Raw genomic sequence first — 19,782 nt, forward strand, 5'->3', positions numbered from 1 at the left:
TATCCATGCACAACACAGACACATTTAACAACAGTAATAATTGGTCAGCTTGGCTATTGCTTCACAATAACTGCTCATTCTCTGCCAGTAATGATATTTATTTAAGATTCTTATGAATTATCTCAATTTTAAAACCGTACTTGGAATGCTGTTTCTCTGACAGAGAGACTGCTTTCCCAGTAAAGTCAGCTTGCATCCAGATTCAGTGGGCAACCATTATATTCTTGATCCAAGAAACAAAACTAGAAATTTGGACAAAAACAGTAGGCTTCGATGGCTGGGTACAGTCTAGTCCCCAAGAGGTCACTCCATATTGGACAAATCTGTCTTCATCTCGGCAAACCAGAGGTCCTCCAGCATCAGCCTAGGGAACAGAAGAGAGGAGTAGGTGACTCCTCTGGTGATGGCACTAGACATGCAAACAGCAAAACATTAGCAGGAATAATGTTGTGGTAACTCTGAAGGCCTCAAAATATAGCTGAGGCAAGAGCTGTAGAGAGGGGGAAAAATTTTTGTTAGACCAGATAATAGAGTTGGGAAAAAAGCTGTCTCCAAGCATACAGGCCATTCTTCTGGTCTAAAGAAGAGAGACTCAAGTACAAGTCACTGATGTGGGAATATCTTCAGATGACTGTGAGGCCAAGTACACATCAGAAGGAAGCTTCTTAATTTTCCACATCCTCTGACATACTTGATACCGGACAAAATGAACATAACTGTTAGAATGCTATTTCTTAAAATCCAGATGTGGCAGGGTGCAAATGCATATGTCCAGTGATTCATGTGCCTAGCAATGCAATGTCTTATGCTCTCAAAAATATCATTTTCACTAGCAGTCCTGAATATCTGCTCAGACAGACCAGCTTTCCRTCTCTGTCACCAAGTAGTCACCAGCTTTTTATTGAGAAACTCCCAACATGATCCCCTCCATTAAGAAAATAAAATAACATTTTAAAATATTTTCATATATTTGTGAAAACTGGAAATCCAGAAACACTTGAAGCATTAGCAAATTAAGGATAAAGTAAAGCGATACAACTATATAACTATGGACACTGTAAACATTCACTAGTTCCCCCTCTTTCTCTAGGAACAAAGGAAAGTCCAGGTAGTATATCACAGGCTTTATTTCAGGTGGGATGTGATATGCACAATACGGGGCTACTATGAGTAGAATACGTCAGCATGCAGTTACAACCAAAAAGAGAAAATGCACAATTTACCTGCTATTCCAATTGACTGTGTGAATGAAGAAAAGATGCTATGTATGACTCAGTTCTTATACTTCATGTGGAAGCCTTGATTTGCTGAAGCTATTTCTGAGCCTTGAAAGTACAAATTGTCTTTTGATTTACTTGTGCTCAGAACTAGATCGTTCTTACCTCACAGTAATCTATGCTTCCAAAAGTAAGTCCACCACAAAATTCATGATTTTTGACGCTTCCATTCAGAAATTCAGGGCGATTGCATACTCTGTTTTCAAGCACGGGGAATTCAATGTCCTTTAATCTATTATCTCCATCAGTATCTTTGCAAACAACCAAGAAAACATAACAGTTATAAATGGTAGCCTATCCACTGTGACCCAGTGAAGTCTGAGAAATAAAAGGACTGGGATCTGTCCCCAACTCTAATATAGACTCTGAGGTCCTGAAGTACTTGGTTAAATCTTTTAACTTCTCTGTACTTGGATTGTTCCCACTCTAGAATGGAGATAGCAATGATTATTCTCCTTTGCGAAGTGTTGCAAAATAAATAAAAAGCAGATGCTTAGTATTCAGGGCCACTCTCTTCCACCACTTAGACCCAGAAGTGGTCTATTGACTTTCCACCCTAATATACTTCCAGAAGAAATCTAGTGTGTACTGTTTTCTGACAGTGACTGACTAGAAGACAGGAAGCCTCTGCCACCTTGTGGCAGCCTAAATGGAAAAAAAAGCAGAGTAAGGAAAGGAAAAGGTGAGTGGAAAGCCAATAAAGGCTGTCTACTATGGAGAAAAGTGTTTCTTCATAATGCTAATGTGTTGGACTAATGGTATAACGACTACTCCTAAGCACTATTTGAGTAGCATCAATTTTGTAGCTAAATGACACAAGGGAGGGGGGAATTACTGTGAAACTCAGAGACAGGGGCACATTCTGTTCAGATTTTTTTGTTTTAGTTATGGGATACACACACAAAGAAGGGTCTATTGGCTTACTTTTAAAACTGGGGTCTTAACAAGGTGCTGTCTTACAAATGGAATGGGAACGACATCCCTCGTGTTTGGCTCAATGGGAGCAAATGTGCATGCGTGGGAGCAGAAACCAAACGATGACAGGCACCACCATCCCTACTGGAATCTGCAGGGATGAGAAACAGTCTCCTGCTACGGTAAGGACAGGTCAAAAAGGGCTGGGGTATGCTCCAACCCAAGCACTGGTGGAGAGAGAACCGGGCAGCAGGAAACCACTTAGATCAGTTTTTAAGGCTAGACGGTGAACAAAATTCAGGTAAGGGCTTTAGTGACATTAAAAGCCTTCAGCTTGTGCTCACTTTGCCTGTGCCACAAAGGTAGCTAGATCTGAGCAAAGGCTGACTCAAAGGCATCATGTTTTCGGGGATGTTGTCTTGTCTCAAATGCAAGGTCTTGGGGCTGGGGCTTGCCCAGGTACCCTATCTCTCTGACCTGAATGTAAGTCCCTACAGAAGTCTCTGAAGACAGTGATGTTTAGACTACAGGTAGCCAGCTGCAAACTTCACTCAGATGTTTAAAAATTGCCTATCTGAAGGTCAAAAGGGCATTATTTGACTATTGCTCATATTTATACAAATAGAGTATATGCAATGTATGTCTTAGCTGAGGAAAGACTAAAATAGAAATAAAAGATAAAAGTCTTAAGTCTCATTCTCCTCTTTCTTTTCACTTGTTTAATGAATTCAGTTTATGAGACTGATGAGGAAGAAAAATCAAACTCTAAGAGAAAGAAATAGAAAGAATAATGTTGCCTGATGACATCTGGCTTTGTTAAATCTTAAGTAAAAATCGTTTTTCAAGTCTCCTGAGTATTTATATTTCGGGACAGGATTTGAAAACTATCCTAAGCTTTCAACCACACTGAATATGTTTTACCTCTTGTTTTTCCCCAGGCAGTTAGAAAACATACTGTGTTTCTTTCCGCCACCAGACTTGTTTCAGGCAAACAAACTGGTTTCACATGGTCAGTAAGCATTACAGGACTGGAAAACAAACAGAGAAAAATAAAAAGATCCTTAGAAAATAATCATCAGCTTGTTTATTCCTCATACTCAGTTGATGTTTTAAAGAAAGGAGGGGGTTGGGGAGAGAGCAGAAGAAGATAGTGCCTTAAAACCATATAGATGTTTCTAAGCTGGTTCGTGGTCACTTACTGAAAAAGAGGTTACTTACCAGCAATTGAAAGTCTCTGAGAGGTGTTTGTGGACACAGTCACAGTGTTAGTGTGTTTGCAGCATAGTGCTAGAGCGTTGATCTCTTGTTACCCAAGCAGTGCTTGTAGGAATGTGCACCAGCCCAWGCCCAGTGCTAGCACCCCTTGCAGGTGGTGGCAGCCTGACTTCTCTCTGGTCCTCCCTGTCTCAGAGGTCATTGACACTTGCAAGGACTTCACAGGAGGAGGGAAAGATGGATGAATGAGTAAATAAGCGGATACAGCTACAGCTGCTGAAAATTCCTTTCTCCTCTGGTTACATGTCTATACAATTACACCGTGGATGATTTCATGCAGTATCTAACACATAACTAAGTCAAGCACCCTAGCATCCTCAATAAAATAAAGGCAAAAGTACAACTGTTCCTTATTGCAGCACCATGCCTAGAGGTGTCAGCAATGGTGTAAGAACTGATGCTGAGTGAATGGGGTCCTGGGAAGCAGTTCTGCAGAGGATGAAAATGTTGTATAGGGAGGTCACTGGCATTGCTTATGCTCAAGTGACATGTGTTCCCTCAGAGCAGGGTCTCCACTTTAGCAATTTCATGGCTGTATTTTATACAATGAATCATCCAGTGAAATAGTCTTCACCTGACTCATGAAATGAAGGCCTCTGCAATGAAAAGTTCTGAATGAAACATGAATGCAAGAGTCCAGGAGGTTAGGAAATGCTAACCAGCTCCTGTATTGAAGGTACAGTAGTCCCAGTGCCATCATCACTATTTTGAACTCTATTCTCCAGCTCTCTAAAGTCCAAGATGGGGATTTCCAACCTCAACTCTCACATGGTTCCAGGAAATTAAGGCTTCGTAACCCCTTATCCCTGTGTGGATGGAAATCAGTTCTGTAGCTTCCAAAACTGGTTATTCACCTCTCAATAAAGCACATGTTTATGGAAAGAACCCTGAAAATAGATGGGCAAGAGGAAGCTAAAGTGAGATTATCCAGAACCTCAGATTGGTGGTTTTTCAGTGCTATTCCTCTAATGTCTTTGCTTTCAAGGTAGTATTTAGCACCTCAGGTCTAATTCCACCATTAGTATGGTCCTCACAGCATCTCTGTTTTCTGTCTTGCCTGCTGTGGTAACAGTAGCCAAGAAAACATTTTTGAACTGAAGCAACTGGGCTTTGCACCTTCTGCTTCCCCAACTTCAAGAAGTTAACTTTATTTCTACCTATTCTGCACCAAGGAAATTCTAGGTCTGTCTTAAGGTGTGACCTCACCTCAGAAAGCCTGTTGGTACATAGGAAATGGGGCTTTGAGGAGCTTGAAACTAACATAGAGTGGTTACTGGCAACTCCTCAGAGGCCTCTGATGTTTGTTTAGGCAGGTGGGCAAGAGAGCAGGGAACAGGACCTGAGGATGTACCAGAATATGGATGATAGGACACTGAAGAAGAAGTATAAAGTCCCACAGAGCAGAGATCTGCTCAGGAGCATGGCACATAATTCACCTGGGACTAGAGTTGTTCCTCTACTGAAACCAGGGGTCCTCCTCATTCGATCAGCCCTCTTTTGGGATGTTTTTAGTCAAGATCTTCACAGACCCACATCCATTCCCTGACAAGTCTTGTCTATTGCCACAAAAGGCAGGTACATGAGTAGCAACCAGCCTTCTCACATCCTATTTTCTTGGGTGATCTGTTATTAGAATAGACATTGAAAAGTTGGAAATAATGGGATGCACAAAGAAAAAAAAAGACAAGTATAAAGGGGAATTTTAGGCAGCTAAAAACAAGCAAAGCTGATCTAAGCCAGAAACTGAGGGGTATGATGTCTACATCTGCTACTTATGGCATCTTGCATGTAGAATGTGTTCACATGGTGAATGCTACTGACGCAAAACTGACTCCAGTGCTGCTAGAGCACGCATGTATCTGCAGAGTAGAAGTCCATAGAGCACCCAGTGGAAGAGCGATTGGATGCAGCAGTTACATGCAGTAGCAACAGTAACACAGATGGATCATGAAGTCCTTCTACTCATCTGAACTCAGTGGGAATTGTTCTTGCATAGTATCTTCATTAATCAAGCACCATAGAAACTGGGCTGAAATTTAAGTAAAAAGTTTTCAAGTTGCTTTTTAAAGCTGAAAATAGTATGGTGAGAGAAATGTCGTTTCAGGTCAGACATGATCTTTTCATGATCTTTAATCTATGTGTGGTGAGTATAAGAGCAATAGAGAAAACCATGAGAGAGCAGAAAAGTTGTAGGAGCATTCCAAAGGGAACAAATTAGATTGAAATAACCGCACAGCTTTCAGAGCAGACTGCTTCGATGTCTAAGCATGACACAGAAGAGGGCTTCAGGCAATTACAAACATGCACAGGAATTTTCACTGCATCACAAGCAGGACTTGGTTTCACTGAGTTGTGGGCCAAGTCTGAAGCTCACGAAACAAGCATGTGGCRTGGCCCTGAGCACTGCCAGGAAACTGGACCTTTCCACTTGCTCCATGCAGAAGCTGTGGTCCCTCCTGGCCAGCACTGCAGCCATGGCTCAAGATGCTCAGGGCTGAGCAGTAAGAGCCTCTGAGCAGAAGATCCTCCAGCTACAACCCCACTTCAGTTTGCCTCCTCCTTCCCTGCTTCAGTGGAGCTGCTGCTTAGTGGGTGGTGAGTGGGAATCCTCCACAGCAATCCCTCCCATCCTAACTGGTCCTTGCCTTTCCTAAGCTGTGTAAGTAGCTCACATGGTTTCTGCCAGCAAGGTCACTCAGAAGGAGGGGAGCTCAGAGTTCGCCCTTAAATAGATGCCTAATCTAATACTCAAAGAGACTCTCACGCTTGTCCACACCATCCACAACCAACTCTCAGAGCCAAATCCAGAGAAAGCTAATTCATGACTTCACAATAAAAACATTGAGGGGGAGAACCTGGGCTGAAATTGTACCTGCTCATCTTCAGCAAGCCAATGTCTGCTCCATTGGGTTCCTTGAATAATTTCTGAACACTACGGATTTGCAAAGATGTCTCTGCTGCCTTCAGGTTCTGTAGCCCCAGAAAGACCCTGTAGGAAGAAGGCTCTGATGACCTGTAAGAAATGACAGTGGCAAGGTTATACATCCATACATATAATCAAGAATTTCACTCTTACAAAATTTGGTGATATCCCTGGAGAACTGTATTTAACAAGATGGCCAAGCTGCTGCTTTTGACAATAAACACACACATTAATCTTGGGGAGGAAGGGGAATTTTTTTTAACAGTTTGGTTTTAATGACTATGGAAAATCCCACAGGCTGTAAATAATGAGGCACCTTCTTACAGTGTTCACAGGTCCTAAAGCCCAGTGGGTCAGCTGCTACTTTTCCAAGCATAATTAGCACCAGCACAGCTGCTTTTCAGAAAGGGAGAAGGCAGACGAGAGAAGTTATCTCTATGGTGCTCTGCTGCTGTTTGACTGAGGCAGAAGCAGCAGAAAAGTCAGGACATGGATCTACTTGCTGGCAAGGAAGACAGAAAATAAGTAGGTTGGGAGCATATAACAAGCAGGTGGAAATTTCTTGACAAAAGACACAACTGACACAATTTTTGCTCTAGCCAGCCTCAAAAGAGAAAGCTTATTTCTCCTTAGATTACCAAAAAAAAAAAAAAAAAAAAAGACCGGGAAGAGCAAGGAGGTGAAGCAGTTAAACCACAACTTTTAAAAGCAGCATGAAGAAAAGAAAACTGGGACCCTGGATATGGGAGTGCGAAAACAAAATGCCAAGACTACTATGTTTGTAATGTCATTAACTGTGCAGTCAGGCAACTAAATCATGGGATATGGCTTTCCTCTTATAGACACTCTTCTGCTCTCTCACTAGAATTTAGGAAGAGACACTTTTCTTTTTTTAGTCATCAGCCATCATTGTTACATGGCTTTAATTTATTAAGTGATTTCCCAAGACACAGTGTTGTTCACTTCAGATGTTAGAGCGGCTCCTTGCATGTTTTAACATGGAAGAACTGTGCAGATGTTGCACAGGTCAAGCAACTGTCCTCCAAGAACAGCAAAGGAAATGCCTTATAAGGTACATCTTGCTTCTCTGTTGATTTTTTCACCCAGCTGTAGGAAACACCTGCTACTCATCCTAACAAATACTCACTGTTGCAAGCACTGAGCTGCAGTAAGAACCCACAGTGGATGTATCAGAGTGCCCACACAATGGTGCACATTGGTACTAGAATAGAGAAGACAGTAATCAGATTAACTTAAGACTGCATATGCAATTATCCATCATCTCTGCTGTGGACAATAAGAAATACTGCCAAACTATCACTATGGCCCTTATTCAAGTCTTTATTATTCAGACATTGTATTTTGTTGATGGCATGAGAAATCAAATACAGATTTCCAAGGGACAAACTATTTGCTCCAGAACATGAGACACATGAAAAGAAGTTTGATACCCAGGCAGAAGTTTTGCAACAATGTTCCAGTTCAACAGAGCACTATAGCTTCCCGAAGTATAATAAAAATAATGACATTTCCTAACAATTTCAGTTGTCATGTAATGGGTTTGTCCTGAGCTAATAAAAGGCTACATCCGGGTGATTTTTGGGGTGCTGGCTTGTACTAGTTCTCTAAATAAGCATGTCATTTATGCCTTGTTGTGGACTTTTAACTTTTCTTGGGATAAAATTTATTATGGTGACTGTCAAAAACTCTACAGAAAATTTCATAAGCCTTTCTGTTAGCACTTCTATATCCTCTGTTCAGCCATTCTCACTATGGTTGTGAAAACACTATGCATAATGGTGTTTTTATATTGAGAGATAATGGCCTTCATATGACCTCTAACACAATTAGGGCAGTCTCAAGACCAATCCACATTTGAACCGGATTGGATACCATGTAAGAAGGGATAAGCAAAATCCATTTGTACACATCGCAGGTTGGTGGTTCCATGCCTGGATTTAACTCCCCTACTGCAGGCTGCAATTAACTCTCATTATGCTCAGCAAGACTTATTCCCTTCCCATTTCAGTAAATCAAGGCATACTCAAGGTCTGCAGTTCAAGTCTGCCCTCTAGAGATTCAGCAGAAACTGGAGAGTTTTGGGATAACTACTCAATAGTAACTATCTGTGGCCATTATGATAAAAAAAAATTACATTTTAAGGTATTTTATATAGAGACCAAGGCCAGTCTCCAGAAGCCCATGTACTGTTTTGTCCCAGTCTTTCTAACGCCTGTTCCTTATGAAACCCTGCTGCTCACAGATGGTGATGCAGTCTGGAATATCAATACCTTGTCCTGAGACTGACGTGCCAAGGCCAAGACCCTGGAGATGCATAACACATGCCATATGGCTCACAGGCTCGCCCTCTTCTCATTGGGAATTTTCCACAGTCAGGGTGAGAAGAAGCTACAGAATAAAAGAAAGCCACAATGAATCTGAAAGCAATTCTGTAATGTCTTTCACAGGGCAATCAGATGAAAAGAGAAAGGAATAAGGCCTCTATGTCCTCTTTAGGCTTTCATTCTTTATGCAGGTTAATAGAAACTAAGGATAAAGAAACAAGCAGCACCCTTTGACTCCATTATATCATTATTACCATGAACACTTTAAGCTGGAGTTAATATATCACTTTTGACATGACAAGACATTGGCAAAAATTGTCAGCTATGTCAAGTATTTGGATGCCTGTGATCAGCTAATATAAGTAATATAATATAATCAATAAGTAAAACTATGATGAGCCAGGAAAAAAAGAACATCTGGGTGGAAAGCTGAAGGGAAAAGAGAGTGAAAGGAAGTACAAGAGTTTATGGCCCAGACCAATTAAACGTAATAACTCTCTAAATTCCTCAAAACCTTACAGGCTGCACCCTGGTTGAATTTAAACCAATCTGTAAATTACCGTAAATAAAATTGAGTCACTGTCTCCTCATCACAAAATATTACAGTTTTGTCTTCACATTGCTCACTCTGTTTTCTTGTTAGTCCAAATCTCTCTGAACTTCTTTAAATAAATGGAGCTTGGGTGCTGAGTAAGGACCCAAGCAACTCTTTCCAGAGCTGCATATGTTGCTGTGAACATGAAATTTGTTAGTTCCAGTAAGAGACAATTAATAAAGCAATCAAAGACAAAAGGCAAGGGACTTTAAAGTTCCCATACACTTGAAATTAAAAATCTAATATTCAAGGCTGCTTTGAAAAGAGATCAGATCTCAGAAGTAAAGATTCACCACAGCAGTTCCAGAGAGAGGATATTTTTACAGCTGTGATATGTGTTTTTGTATACTGTTCCTTATTCTTTTTGCTTGTGTAGTCTTAGGTCTGGCTGGCAAACTTAATATGTACAGTCATAATGCATTGCTGTTTAGAGGAACACATTAGGTGGTCAACATTAAGAATATTTTATACTGCTGGGAGAGAGACCTCTCTACTCAGTTTTATATTATTACACTGTCAAACAGAGTTGGAACATGGCTTCCAGATGTTATTGTAGTATAGTTAATATATAAAATAAAGAAATAGACTTTTCATCTTGCTGCCAGATATACCAAAAAACGTTTGTCAACATTCAGACAAGGCAGGGAAGAACAAAGCAAATGACGTGACTGACAAATACGCCAAGCAGCACTCCCAGTACATTACACCTCTTATTGACTCCCATTGCCAGGGCACCTTAGTAGCTAAAAATTCTTTTGCTGTTGAGTTTTTACACGAGGACTACACATGCATGGTATGCCAATTAGTATCCCAAAATAGAAGGAAGAAATAAGGAATCCTATATAAAACATCCAGGACTTAATCTACTCCCCACTCTAGAGGAAAGGCAAAATGCCTAGGGATGGATTACTTTAACATCCAGATCAGAACAAAAATTATTTCAGCAGAGGATGAAAAGGATATTCATGATGTCTCTGGTGCTCTCCACTAACAGAAAAAGTGTATGGTCAGGTTCTACAAGTGCTAGTTTTGCCACAAAGTGCATAGAAAGACTAGGATGAACATCAAGTAAATCCTCTCCTGTGCTTGAGGACTCCAGGGAATGAACACCTCTGTGCAGCTTTACCGAATATTTTGACTTCAGCTAGCAGCTCTGAGTGCTTAGCTTCACTGATGATAAAGAACACATGAATTGTTATCTACAAAATCATATAGATTATTCCTAGCACTGGGTTAACTAAACTTTGGCTGACTATTACAGGCACCTGTCTGTGTCAAGCTTCCATGCAAACCTAAATTCAAATCTCAAGCTACTACCTACTGCAGTTTTTTGTTGGTTAGATTGAATACATCTTGTAACTATCATAGCAGACTGTAGAAAGTGAAGACAGAAAAGTTTTAAAGATAATTACAGCAGCGCGGGATTTCACAGTACTCCCATTTTTTTTCTGGGTCTGTTGTGAAGCACCAAAGACCATTTACATCTCCATCAGGATTCCTGCAATACTGTAATAATTACAAAAACAGAGAATGAAGACTTCAAATATTAGCCACAGAATAAAAAATTCTAGTTGTGTATGTTTTAAAAAAATGTTAATCTAAAGCTTTGAAATATTTTCCCCAACTACTTTTCCACTGCCTTTCTGTTAAATGCTTTCTACTTCTGCTAACCACAAAATTCTTTGTTTCCTCTATCTCAAAACCATTAGATGAAATTATGGAAATGTGATAAATTCATATCATCTTCAGCCACCAAGAGTCAGTCTAGCTCTAGCACTTTTTAAGGCCTCATAAGAAATAAAGTTTGACATAGGATGGGATTTGCTTTAGTAAGCAGTTGGTGTTGGCCTAATCATTCTTCCGATTCAGTCAGTGAGAGCAAACAAGGTCAGCTCTGAGAATTTGCCAGAACCCTGCTCATTTTGTGACAAACAGCAAAAGGCATTGCTCTGATGTTTGCAGAAACCAAGCAAGCACTCTATGATCTCCTTTGCACTGCTTGCCTGTAAGCGTCAATGCCATGGTATACTTCAGTGCTCGAAATACCAACAACCTAGGTAATGTGCAAGGCATCTTTCCCTCTCCACCACCATTGTTAAGTCTGGGCTACCAATGTGATGACCTGCAGGTATGTTGAAGCTGGTCTATAAAGACCCAACACGAAATGTTTGCTGAGAGGTCATGGAGAAAAGAGAAAACGTTCAATGACAACAATGGCATGAACAGCTGTTTACATTTTTATCCAGGCCTGCTCTTGGATGAGTCACGGGAGTGAAATAGTTGTGGTTATGAGGTGTCTGAGAGCTCCATTCTTGGCAAGTCCTGCCCTTTCCAGTTTTTGCTATTGTGCCACGATAATCTTTACCGTTACCGTTAATACAGTCTGTGAAGAAAGAGGAAAAGGAAGTAATGTTAGCTGCTGAATTCATATGTTGTGGTGGTAAGTAGAAATAAGGTGGAATAAGTAATTCTAGGACTTGGATAGTCTGCAGTTACTATAGCAGACAGGAAGAGGAAAAGGTACCCTGGCGTGTGATTTCTTAGTTTGTCAAAATGGATGAGGTATTGGATGTACAGAACAACTGAACTGGAAAAAAATTCATGRAACTTCAGGCCAAATGCTTTCTGTAACGTATCACAAATATCTGAAAAGACTCCAAGATCCTTGCTGAATTAGTGTCAGCAAGCGCCTCTCATGAGAGAAGCATATTTCAGAGTTAGCAACCCATTAAACTGAGAGGACAGTTGTTGTTTTCAAGGGCATAGCTTCAGGTACTTCCTTCTGCCGAATGTGAGTAAGAGTACACAGCACCATTCAGGAATGAATCTTTTATCCAACCCTGCCACTTTCCTTTGCAAAGTAAATATCCAGTGGGATGCTCTGCTGTGTATTCAAAACAGTCACAGTGCTTTGACTAATGTGGGCTTTTCAATCAAAGGAGCAATAAAGCAGGATAGAGCAAAAACCAGCGTCTCTTGGTGCACATCTTTTGCAAAACACGTTTGCGTATGAACAAAACAACTCCACTCAAGCTAAGGGCAACATCCTAAAAACAAAACACAGCACCAGCAAAATTCCCCAAATACCGACACTCACTGTCATCATATTGCAACAGCACATGGCTACAAAAAAACTAGAAATTTTGTCTATGTTCCTCTTGTTTCCCTAAATGAAAAAGGTATCTTCCGGGATATGCTGTAAAATGATACAAGACGCAGGATATAAACTGACTACAGAACATCTGCTGCAAAATTCAAAGGTATGGTTCTGAAACCTGGAGAAGGGATGTGACTGTCTCTTGTGTTATAGCACTACTCAAGAGTAATTTTGATAGATTATCTGCTTTACCCACAGATGAAACAAGGAAGTGACACTTATAGCCAGCTTTACCAGATGTGGTGGGTGTAGTTGGGCCAAAGCTTTGTGCCGTCATTGCAGGAAGGTAGCTTGGTGCATGCTGTTGTATCTGATCATCACACCTCATTAGACTGCAATACTCCCATAACACGCTGGGGTCAGTGGTGAAACACCATGGATGTTCATCAGCATCTGGGTTTCTACAATAGTTCTCCCTCAAATCCCTGCAAAAAGAAGCCCAATATTCACATTGCATAGCACTGAAGGTAGTCATAGGAATATCTCACCAAAAAAATGTGGATATGTATGATGTAAAAATAAACATATTTATGTATTTTTTTACATATTGCCAGATATCTTACTACCACCATGCAAATTTATGGCTGTGATATGAGTGAAAAGTTTGGTTCACACACACATCAGAGGGGTGAATATATTTAAACCTAAGGAAACATAATCTGACTATTGACATAAATTCTGGCTGCAATATATCAATGTGCTGAGTGCCTGAAAAAATGACTAATATCACAGAATAGCTGGGGTTGGAAAGGACCTCTAGAGATCATCTGGTCCAACTCCCCTCCTCAAGCAGGGTCAGCTGGAGCAGGTAATATCACAATAATTTTATTTCTAAGCACATATGAATAAGCATACACAAGTATGTGAATGTGCGAATTATTTAGCAATAAATAAACAGCAACATCCATACTGTTGGTGGGCAATTACGCCTTAACAAAATCATTATTTTTAGATGTTAAAGGGTTCCTTCTCATATTCTGAAGAATGGCAAATAAATAATGATGTATACGAACCATTTTTCTGCAAATACACTTCCACTTAATTCAGTGGGAGCACTGCCATGCCTATGTTTGTTGGGGCATGGGGAAGTGGAATTCCTTTCTCTAATAATCTGCAAAGTTGCAGTGTTTCCCCATCCTGCATCATTGTAGTTACAGAATTAAAAAAATGAAATGCTTTTTTCCAAATATGGCATAACATGCTGCTTGCATGTTTTCACAACTTGCTTCCAATTTTTAAAATTATTTGTGAAAAACAACACCTTCTCTGAGTATGTTTGAGTTTCAATACATCAATATTTTTGATGCAAAAACGTGAGTGAAAATTTCCAACCAAATTTATTTAGGGTGAAATCATAAAGAAAGGGGAAAAAATAGAAAGGTATCAACCTTCCTGCTCGTACTTGTAACCAGCCAAGCAATGATGGATTTCCTAGCAATTGTCTCCTTGTTGCTTTCCTACCCTTGTTAACAACTGGCACATTAGCAACGATGATTAGCTCTGGAAGTCATCGCTGGTCCAATTTGTTAGTCCAAAAAAGAAAGTAAACAAAATAAGTGAGAAAACTCAATAAGTGTAATTCTGGGTGTCCAATTTAAACTGCAAGGAGCATTTAATTTGGTAATAATAATCATAATATAACTGACTATGTTTTGCAACATACATGTTGTGTTTGCCCCAGATGAAACAAGTAAAAATGCTTAAACAAAATGCATATTTCAGCAGATGCCCAGAATCTGGACACAAGTCTCCTGTTGTCAGTTACCAGCAGCTCAGGTTCCCACATGTAAAAGGACACATTTACATTTTGCTCAGAATTTAAATAATGGGAAGACACTTTTTTTTTTTTAATGAAACAAACAGAAAATAGTTTCACATCTTGAAAAAATGATGGTGAAAAATTCTCTTTTATTGCCAATATTTTAAATCACAGAAGTGTAAGGATAATGCAATCAATGTCATTTCCAGCAATGGCCATTGTCAGATAAACCGAAAAAGCTAAAATAAACGTACGCGTTTGGGAATTTGTCTGGGGTTTTTTCATGTCTGTGCGGGAACATGGAGTTCCAGGCTTGGCATTTCTTTCCTGACACAGTGAAGGAAGTTGTGCCACGGTAACTCAGGCCTTTGCCTCGATAGCAGTGCTCTGGTACAGGACTCTGTTCGGGCACATCAGTGCCTGCAGAGAACAACAGAAACCAATGCCTCACATCTTAATTTCATGTTCATATTCAGTAGGCACAAGAAAGCACCAAACACACAAAAGGATAAAAAGGATTGATTCACTTATACAGATGGCTTCCAGTAGCAGCATCTCAGTCAGCATGGAAAACAGAAGGACATTTCCAAAGATATTTAGATAACCTTCATAGATTTTCCTCATATGTCAGAAGCTGTTCACTGGAAGGGTCATCCTTCAGTTTCACTTTGGTATGTGTGAAAGTGTTTGTGTTACATATTCAGAAAGTTCACATGCAAAATTCCTCCAAGATAAGAGGTATTTGTGATTTTGCTTCTTTGATGCTTTGAAAATGCCCTACTTTAGGGAAAAAAAAGAATACAAAGAAATAAACCTCTTTCACCCTGTAGTTTTTCTAATGTATCACCTGGTGACTTATACCTTTCACTGCAGTTCCTCATCATTAAAAGTCCAACTTTCCAGAAATAATATTTGGCAGATTTTGCAACATGCCAAGCAGAACAACTGCATAACAATAGTGACAAAGTGACTGAGCAAAGATTTGACATATTTACAGTGAGAAATAAGTTTCTCGCTGCTTTAATGTCCTTGTCTCAAGTACACCCCATTACTCATACCAGCAATCTCTTGTTCTGTCCCATCACAGTGGGGAATTGCACAATATTCCCACCGAACAGCTCTGTTGATGGTGTAGCACCAAGGCCTTCTCTCTCCATCAGGGTTTCTACAGTAGTTTTCTTCTAAGTCCCTGAAACAGAAACACTGATTTAATGTTACTCATGGAAATCAAGAATGGGTTGTGTGGAAGACTAATAATTACTGCATGCAGAATTCAACTCAGTGATTACATTTATTCATATTACAGATGAATTATCTTGTGCACCACTATTCTGGGATGAGTYAACAGCTTTTGTAATTACAGTCTAGATGTTGATAACTTATGAATAGCTTTCCCAGTGTTACTTGTCCACTTTCTGCCTTTGTTTTGGAGGCCAAGATGGGGCTGTAAAAGCTGACAGGAAAACACAAGCCACTGGTGCACTGGACCCTCATTGTCAGACCAAAGGGAGGCTGGATGTCACACACTGCTTCTTGGAGGTCTGCATGTGCCAGTGCACACTGCTCTCTGCCCTACTGCAGAGGTGTTGGACAGGACTCCACATGCCCAAGAAAACTTACTGGATCCCTTTCACAGCCCGCAGGGTCCAGTTACAGAGCTAAAAGCCTTGTCAGTCCCAGCTACTCATGCTCTTTGATAGTGCTCCACAGGCCAAGCTTCTCTGACCTTGGAGCCTCAGAAGAGGGAATAAGAGTATGAAGAGTAATGCACTGAAAGCATGAAAAAGCCATGGGACCATTTGAGCCACAGAAATTTTTAATAGCGAAGCAGTAAATACTTACAACTGTGCAGCGGGATGAGCAGGAATACAAGTACAGGTGAGATAAGTACATGAGAATAAAGAAGCGGGTTAAAAAAAAAAAAAGAATCCAGGAAAAAAATGAAGAGCAAGACCTGAACAGCAATAATGAGAGTTGGAAAAGGGAGAGAAAATCACAACACAGTTGTAAGAAACCTGTGCTTCTCTTGCCTATGTATCTGGACTGGTTCTTTGGTACTTGTTAAAGTCACTGAAAAATGAAGAGGTTCAACATACTTGCAGGGATAGCTGTCAGGAATCCAGCCGTGTCTGTGAGGAAACTGTGTGTTCCAGTGTTGGCAGGCATTTCCCGATTCAGTGATGGCTATCCTGCCCCGATAGTCTTCTCCATTACCTGAAAGACACTGGGAGCTGGGTCCAGAAACTGGTGGGTGTGTAGCTGCAACAGGAGTTAAAAAAAAAAAAAAAGCTAAGCAGTGCTTTTAAATATATAAAAAACACCTAGTTTTTTGTAATGTAGAACATGTACATTCTTCTTTCTGCAGAGGTGACATTGGTCAAAGCCATGGCAAAGCCAGTGTACATTTTCACAAGCAGTCAGGCTACTGGACAGATGTTCTGTGTCTGCCCTTTTACAGCAGTCAGTAAACAACATTGCTGAATCACACGTGACTTTGCACCTGCAGTCCCATGAGAACAAAGCTGGAAAGGGAGTAAATAGCCCTTTACATTCTTGTAAAAAGATGTGGAATGAAGGGAGCACATTAAGATGACACATACAGGTAGGATGGAAGGGCAGAAAGAATAAGACAAGGCCCAAGAAGAAGTTGTGAGAGAAAGCACAGCAGTCTTTGGAGCAAAGGCTCCAGAGACAGTGAATTGGGRCAGTGGGGCAGGAGGAAGAACGAAAGCAAACCAATTGATCTGGCAGCAGAAAGTAAGAGTCATGTCAGAATCACAGAACCTGAAGAGGGCAAAGAGAAAATGAACATACTTTACATATGTGTTACACATACATCACATGTGTAGTTTCTTGAGGAGAGAAATATGAATTTTTCTCAAAGTGCAGTCCAGTTCTATAAATGGCAATGTTAAACTCATTATTCAGGCCTTGGGAATGTCCAGGCCTAGTATACTCAGCTTAATGAATTAAGCTCAGGTTTTCTCCTGAGGCCTGAACTTGTTTCACAGGATTTATCCCCCACTAAGAAAATGGGAGCATTTATCCTGTGTTAGCTAACACCAAGTGAAAACTCACACTGTGGCGATGGTGTTTATGTTTCCCACAAGTTAGCAGGTCAGGTGAAAGCTATAGCCTGAGATTAAAGCTGAGTGATATGCTTCTAGGGTTAATTGAAAAATAAGGTTGTTGAAGACAAATTAGGGCTTCCATAACATCTGTGGCAATGTTGTGCTTTGTGGCACCTGTGTCCTCACCGAACTTACGTGATTTAATGTAACAGAAAATYAGAGAATGATTCTGCTTACTGATGTCCACTTTCCCTGGTTCACAAGGATTTCCTCAGGATGCTTGAAGCTGTGATTTTTGTCTTTCCCCTCCCTGCATCATTTTGATGAGAAGGGCTACCCTATGGAGTGATATCTATGTCAGACTCACTGCAGCGAGGAATGTCACAATATTCCCAGCGTTTAGTGGTGCTGGTAGTGAAACACCAGGGTCGAAGTTCACCATCAGGATTACGGCAAAAATTCATCGTCAGATCCTTCTCTGGAAAACTGAATATTAGAATGTAAGTTAAGCTTGTGAGTCAGTTATGGTTGGCTGTAACAATCAGGCTGTCTGGAGGCAGTGTCTCCCAAGCACTGTGGGTATGAGTGGGACAATTCAGCACTGACTGTGACTCACTTTTCCAAGGTATATCCATGCATATGAGGCTCTTGGGCATCCCAGTGCTGGCACTCAAACCCAGACTCTGTTCTGGAAACTTTTCCACGGTAGTCTTCACCATTACACTGCATGCACTCCACTGTAGGGCCAAGGCAGAAGGAAGACAAAATAAGGTTAGGACCAGCGCTTGAAATTTGATCCTGATCCATCAATAACAGAGAACACTGGAAGGCAAATATAATGATGAAAGAAATCCAGAAGTCCATGTGTTACAGTCTAACTAAATAAATGAAGCTTTAGGAATACATGTTATTTGCAGGGAGGACTTCGTCATGTATCTGTATGTACTGATGGCGATGGGGATTCTGAATTTAACACAGCATTGGGTCAATCTTTACTCTTGCTAGAATTAAAACATTTGTTAGGGTTTAGAGAAGGACAATATCAGCAAAAGATTAAAAATCTTTATTTCCTCTGTATTTACAAAATCACTTTGATAATCAGAGCCAGTTAGGAAAACAACCTTTGTGCTGAGAACTTCTTAAATTCCAACTTGATCTAAATTCACATCTCGAATCAATCTGCAGTAATCAAATAAGAAGAAAGCATGAATAATAACACCTACGTGAATACACCTTCCCCGAAAAATAAATATACCTTTTTCACTGTGTGTGTCCTGGCCTTCACACTCTGGGATGTTACAGTAATCATATCTGGTAGCAGGATCTGTTGTGTAACACCAGGGTCCATTTTCATCCACATCAGGATTTCTGCAGTAGTTTTCCTCCAACCCTGCACTGGGGTGTTTTTCAGGCGTAAAACTGTAACAGAATTAAAATGGCAGGAGAGCGGGAGGGAAATGTCCAACTTCCTCAGCTAACTTTGGCCTCTAGTCATTCACACTAAAAATGAGAGAAACATAACCCATAAATGGAATCTGAATACCATTCTGTAACTACCTTTATTAGTAGTCTCTTCCTAGACCCAAGCTGCCAATGACAAGTGAGCTCAGTCTGTAAGAATTATGACAGTCTCAAAGGACAATTACTAGCTTTAATACTTGCGTCCAGCTGATCTAGTTAGCTCCTTGCAACCTGTGGCTCTGTGACATAATTTTCTTAATGCTTCATCTACTTTAAAGATGGAGTATTTCAAGAGGCTATTGACCAAACACATCTGCATCCCAACTTGCAGAGTCTTTTAATCAAGTGACCCTATACGTCTTCCTACAGCAGTCCTTCCAGGGTCTCCTGAAAGGCTTTTAAACTAAAAAAACAAAACAAATGCATCCAAGTTTCATTAGAAAACAATCAAGAAAAAATAACTTTTCAAACAGTTAAACTCCACACAGATCAGAGAAAACAGAAATAGAAAGGGGTCATTATCCAGTTTTCCTCTTATCCCCAGTGTCCTTGCAGACAGGCCCCTGGCTTCCACACTTGTTTCAGCCAGCTCAGTGGCAGCCAGCTCTGAGAATCCCCGTGCCCAGATCCCTCTCAGCCTTAAATGCTTTACTGGATGTTTCTTCTTGACTGTTTCTGGAAGGCAGGCAAGGGGTTATAGAGCTGGACAGGTACCACTGCTCTTTCACTTGCTCTGTTTTACACCTCATATAAAAGAGACAATTCTGGCCCTGCTCCCACCAATGGCAAAATTTTCATCATGTTTTGGTGAAATCAGCATTTCACATTCTTAAGAGGCTCAACATCAGGTACAACTTCTCTAGCTGAAGATACACCCTTTTCTTATCCAGCACATTGCAGTTCTCTGCCAGTAGAGTCAAGAGTAACAACAGGAGAAATGAAAAGAAAGTTGTGTCTTTTGAAGTCAACTGAAAACCAAACAACTTGCTTTGATAACAGGCACT

At 40.5% G+C, this 19,782-nt stretch overlaps 1 protein-coding gene across 1 annotated transcript in view; it reads right to left on the reverse strand.

Moving 5' to 3' along the window:
- Positions 1–202: 202 nt before the first annotated feature.
- LOC112966412 (plasminogen-like) overlaps positions 203–19,782 on the reverse strand; it is a 29,149-nt gene continuing 9,569 nt past the window's right edge. Inside the window, exons 5-19 of the mRNA XM_026066483.1 lie at positions 18,597–18,736; positions 17,934–18,054; positions 17,685–17,803; positions 16,343–16,505; positions 15,305–15,435; positions 14,501–14,666; positions 12,722–12,912; positions 11,565–11,713; positions 10,743–10,836; positions 8,682–8,799; positions 7,538–7,612; positions 6,340–6,480; positions 3,114–3,220; positions 1,383–1,528; positions 203–364 (exon numbers count right to left, since the gene is read on the reverse strand). Of these exons, the coding sequence (XP_025922268.1) occupies positions 203–364; positions 1,383–1,528; positions 3,114–3,220; positions 6,340–6,480; positions 7,538–7,612; positions 8,682–8,799; positions 10,743–10,836; positions 11,565–11,713; positions 12,722–12,912; positions 14,501–14,666; positions 15,305–15,435; positions 16,343–16,505; positions 17,685–17,803; positions 17,934–18,054; positions 18,597–18,736 (2,023 nt within the window). The remainder of the gene's footprint in view (positions 365–1,382; positions 1,529–3,113; positions 3,221–6,339; positions 6,481–7,537; positions 7,613–8,681; positions 8,800–10,742; positions 10,837–11,564; positions 11,714–12,721; positions 12,913–14,500; positions 14,667–15,304; positions 15,436–16,342; positions 16,506–17,684; positions 17,804–17,933; positions 18,055–18,596; positions 18,737–19,782) is intronic.

This window comes from Apteryx rowi, unplaced genomic scaffold (genome assembly GCF_003343035.1).
Source record: "Apteryx rowi isolate R43461 unplaced genomic scaffold, aptRow1 scaffold_241, whole genome shotgun sequence".
In the NCBI taxonomy this organism is placed as follows: Eukaryota; Metazoa; Chordata; class Aves; order Apterygiformes; family Apterygidae; genus Apteryx; species Apteryx rowi.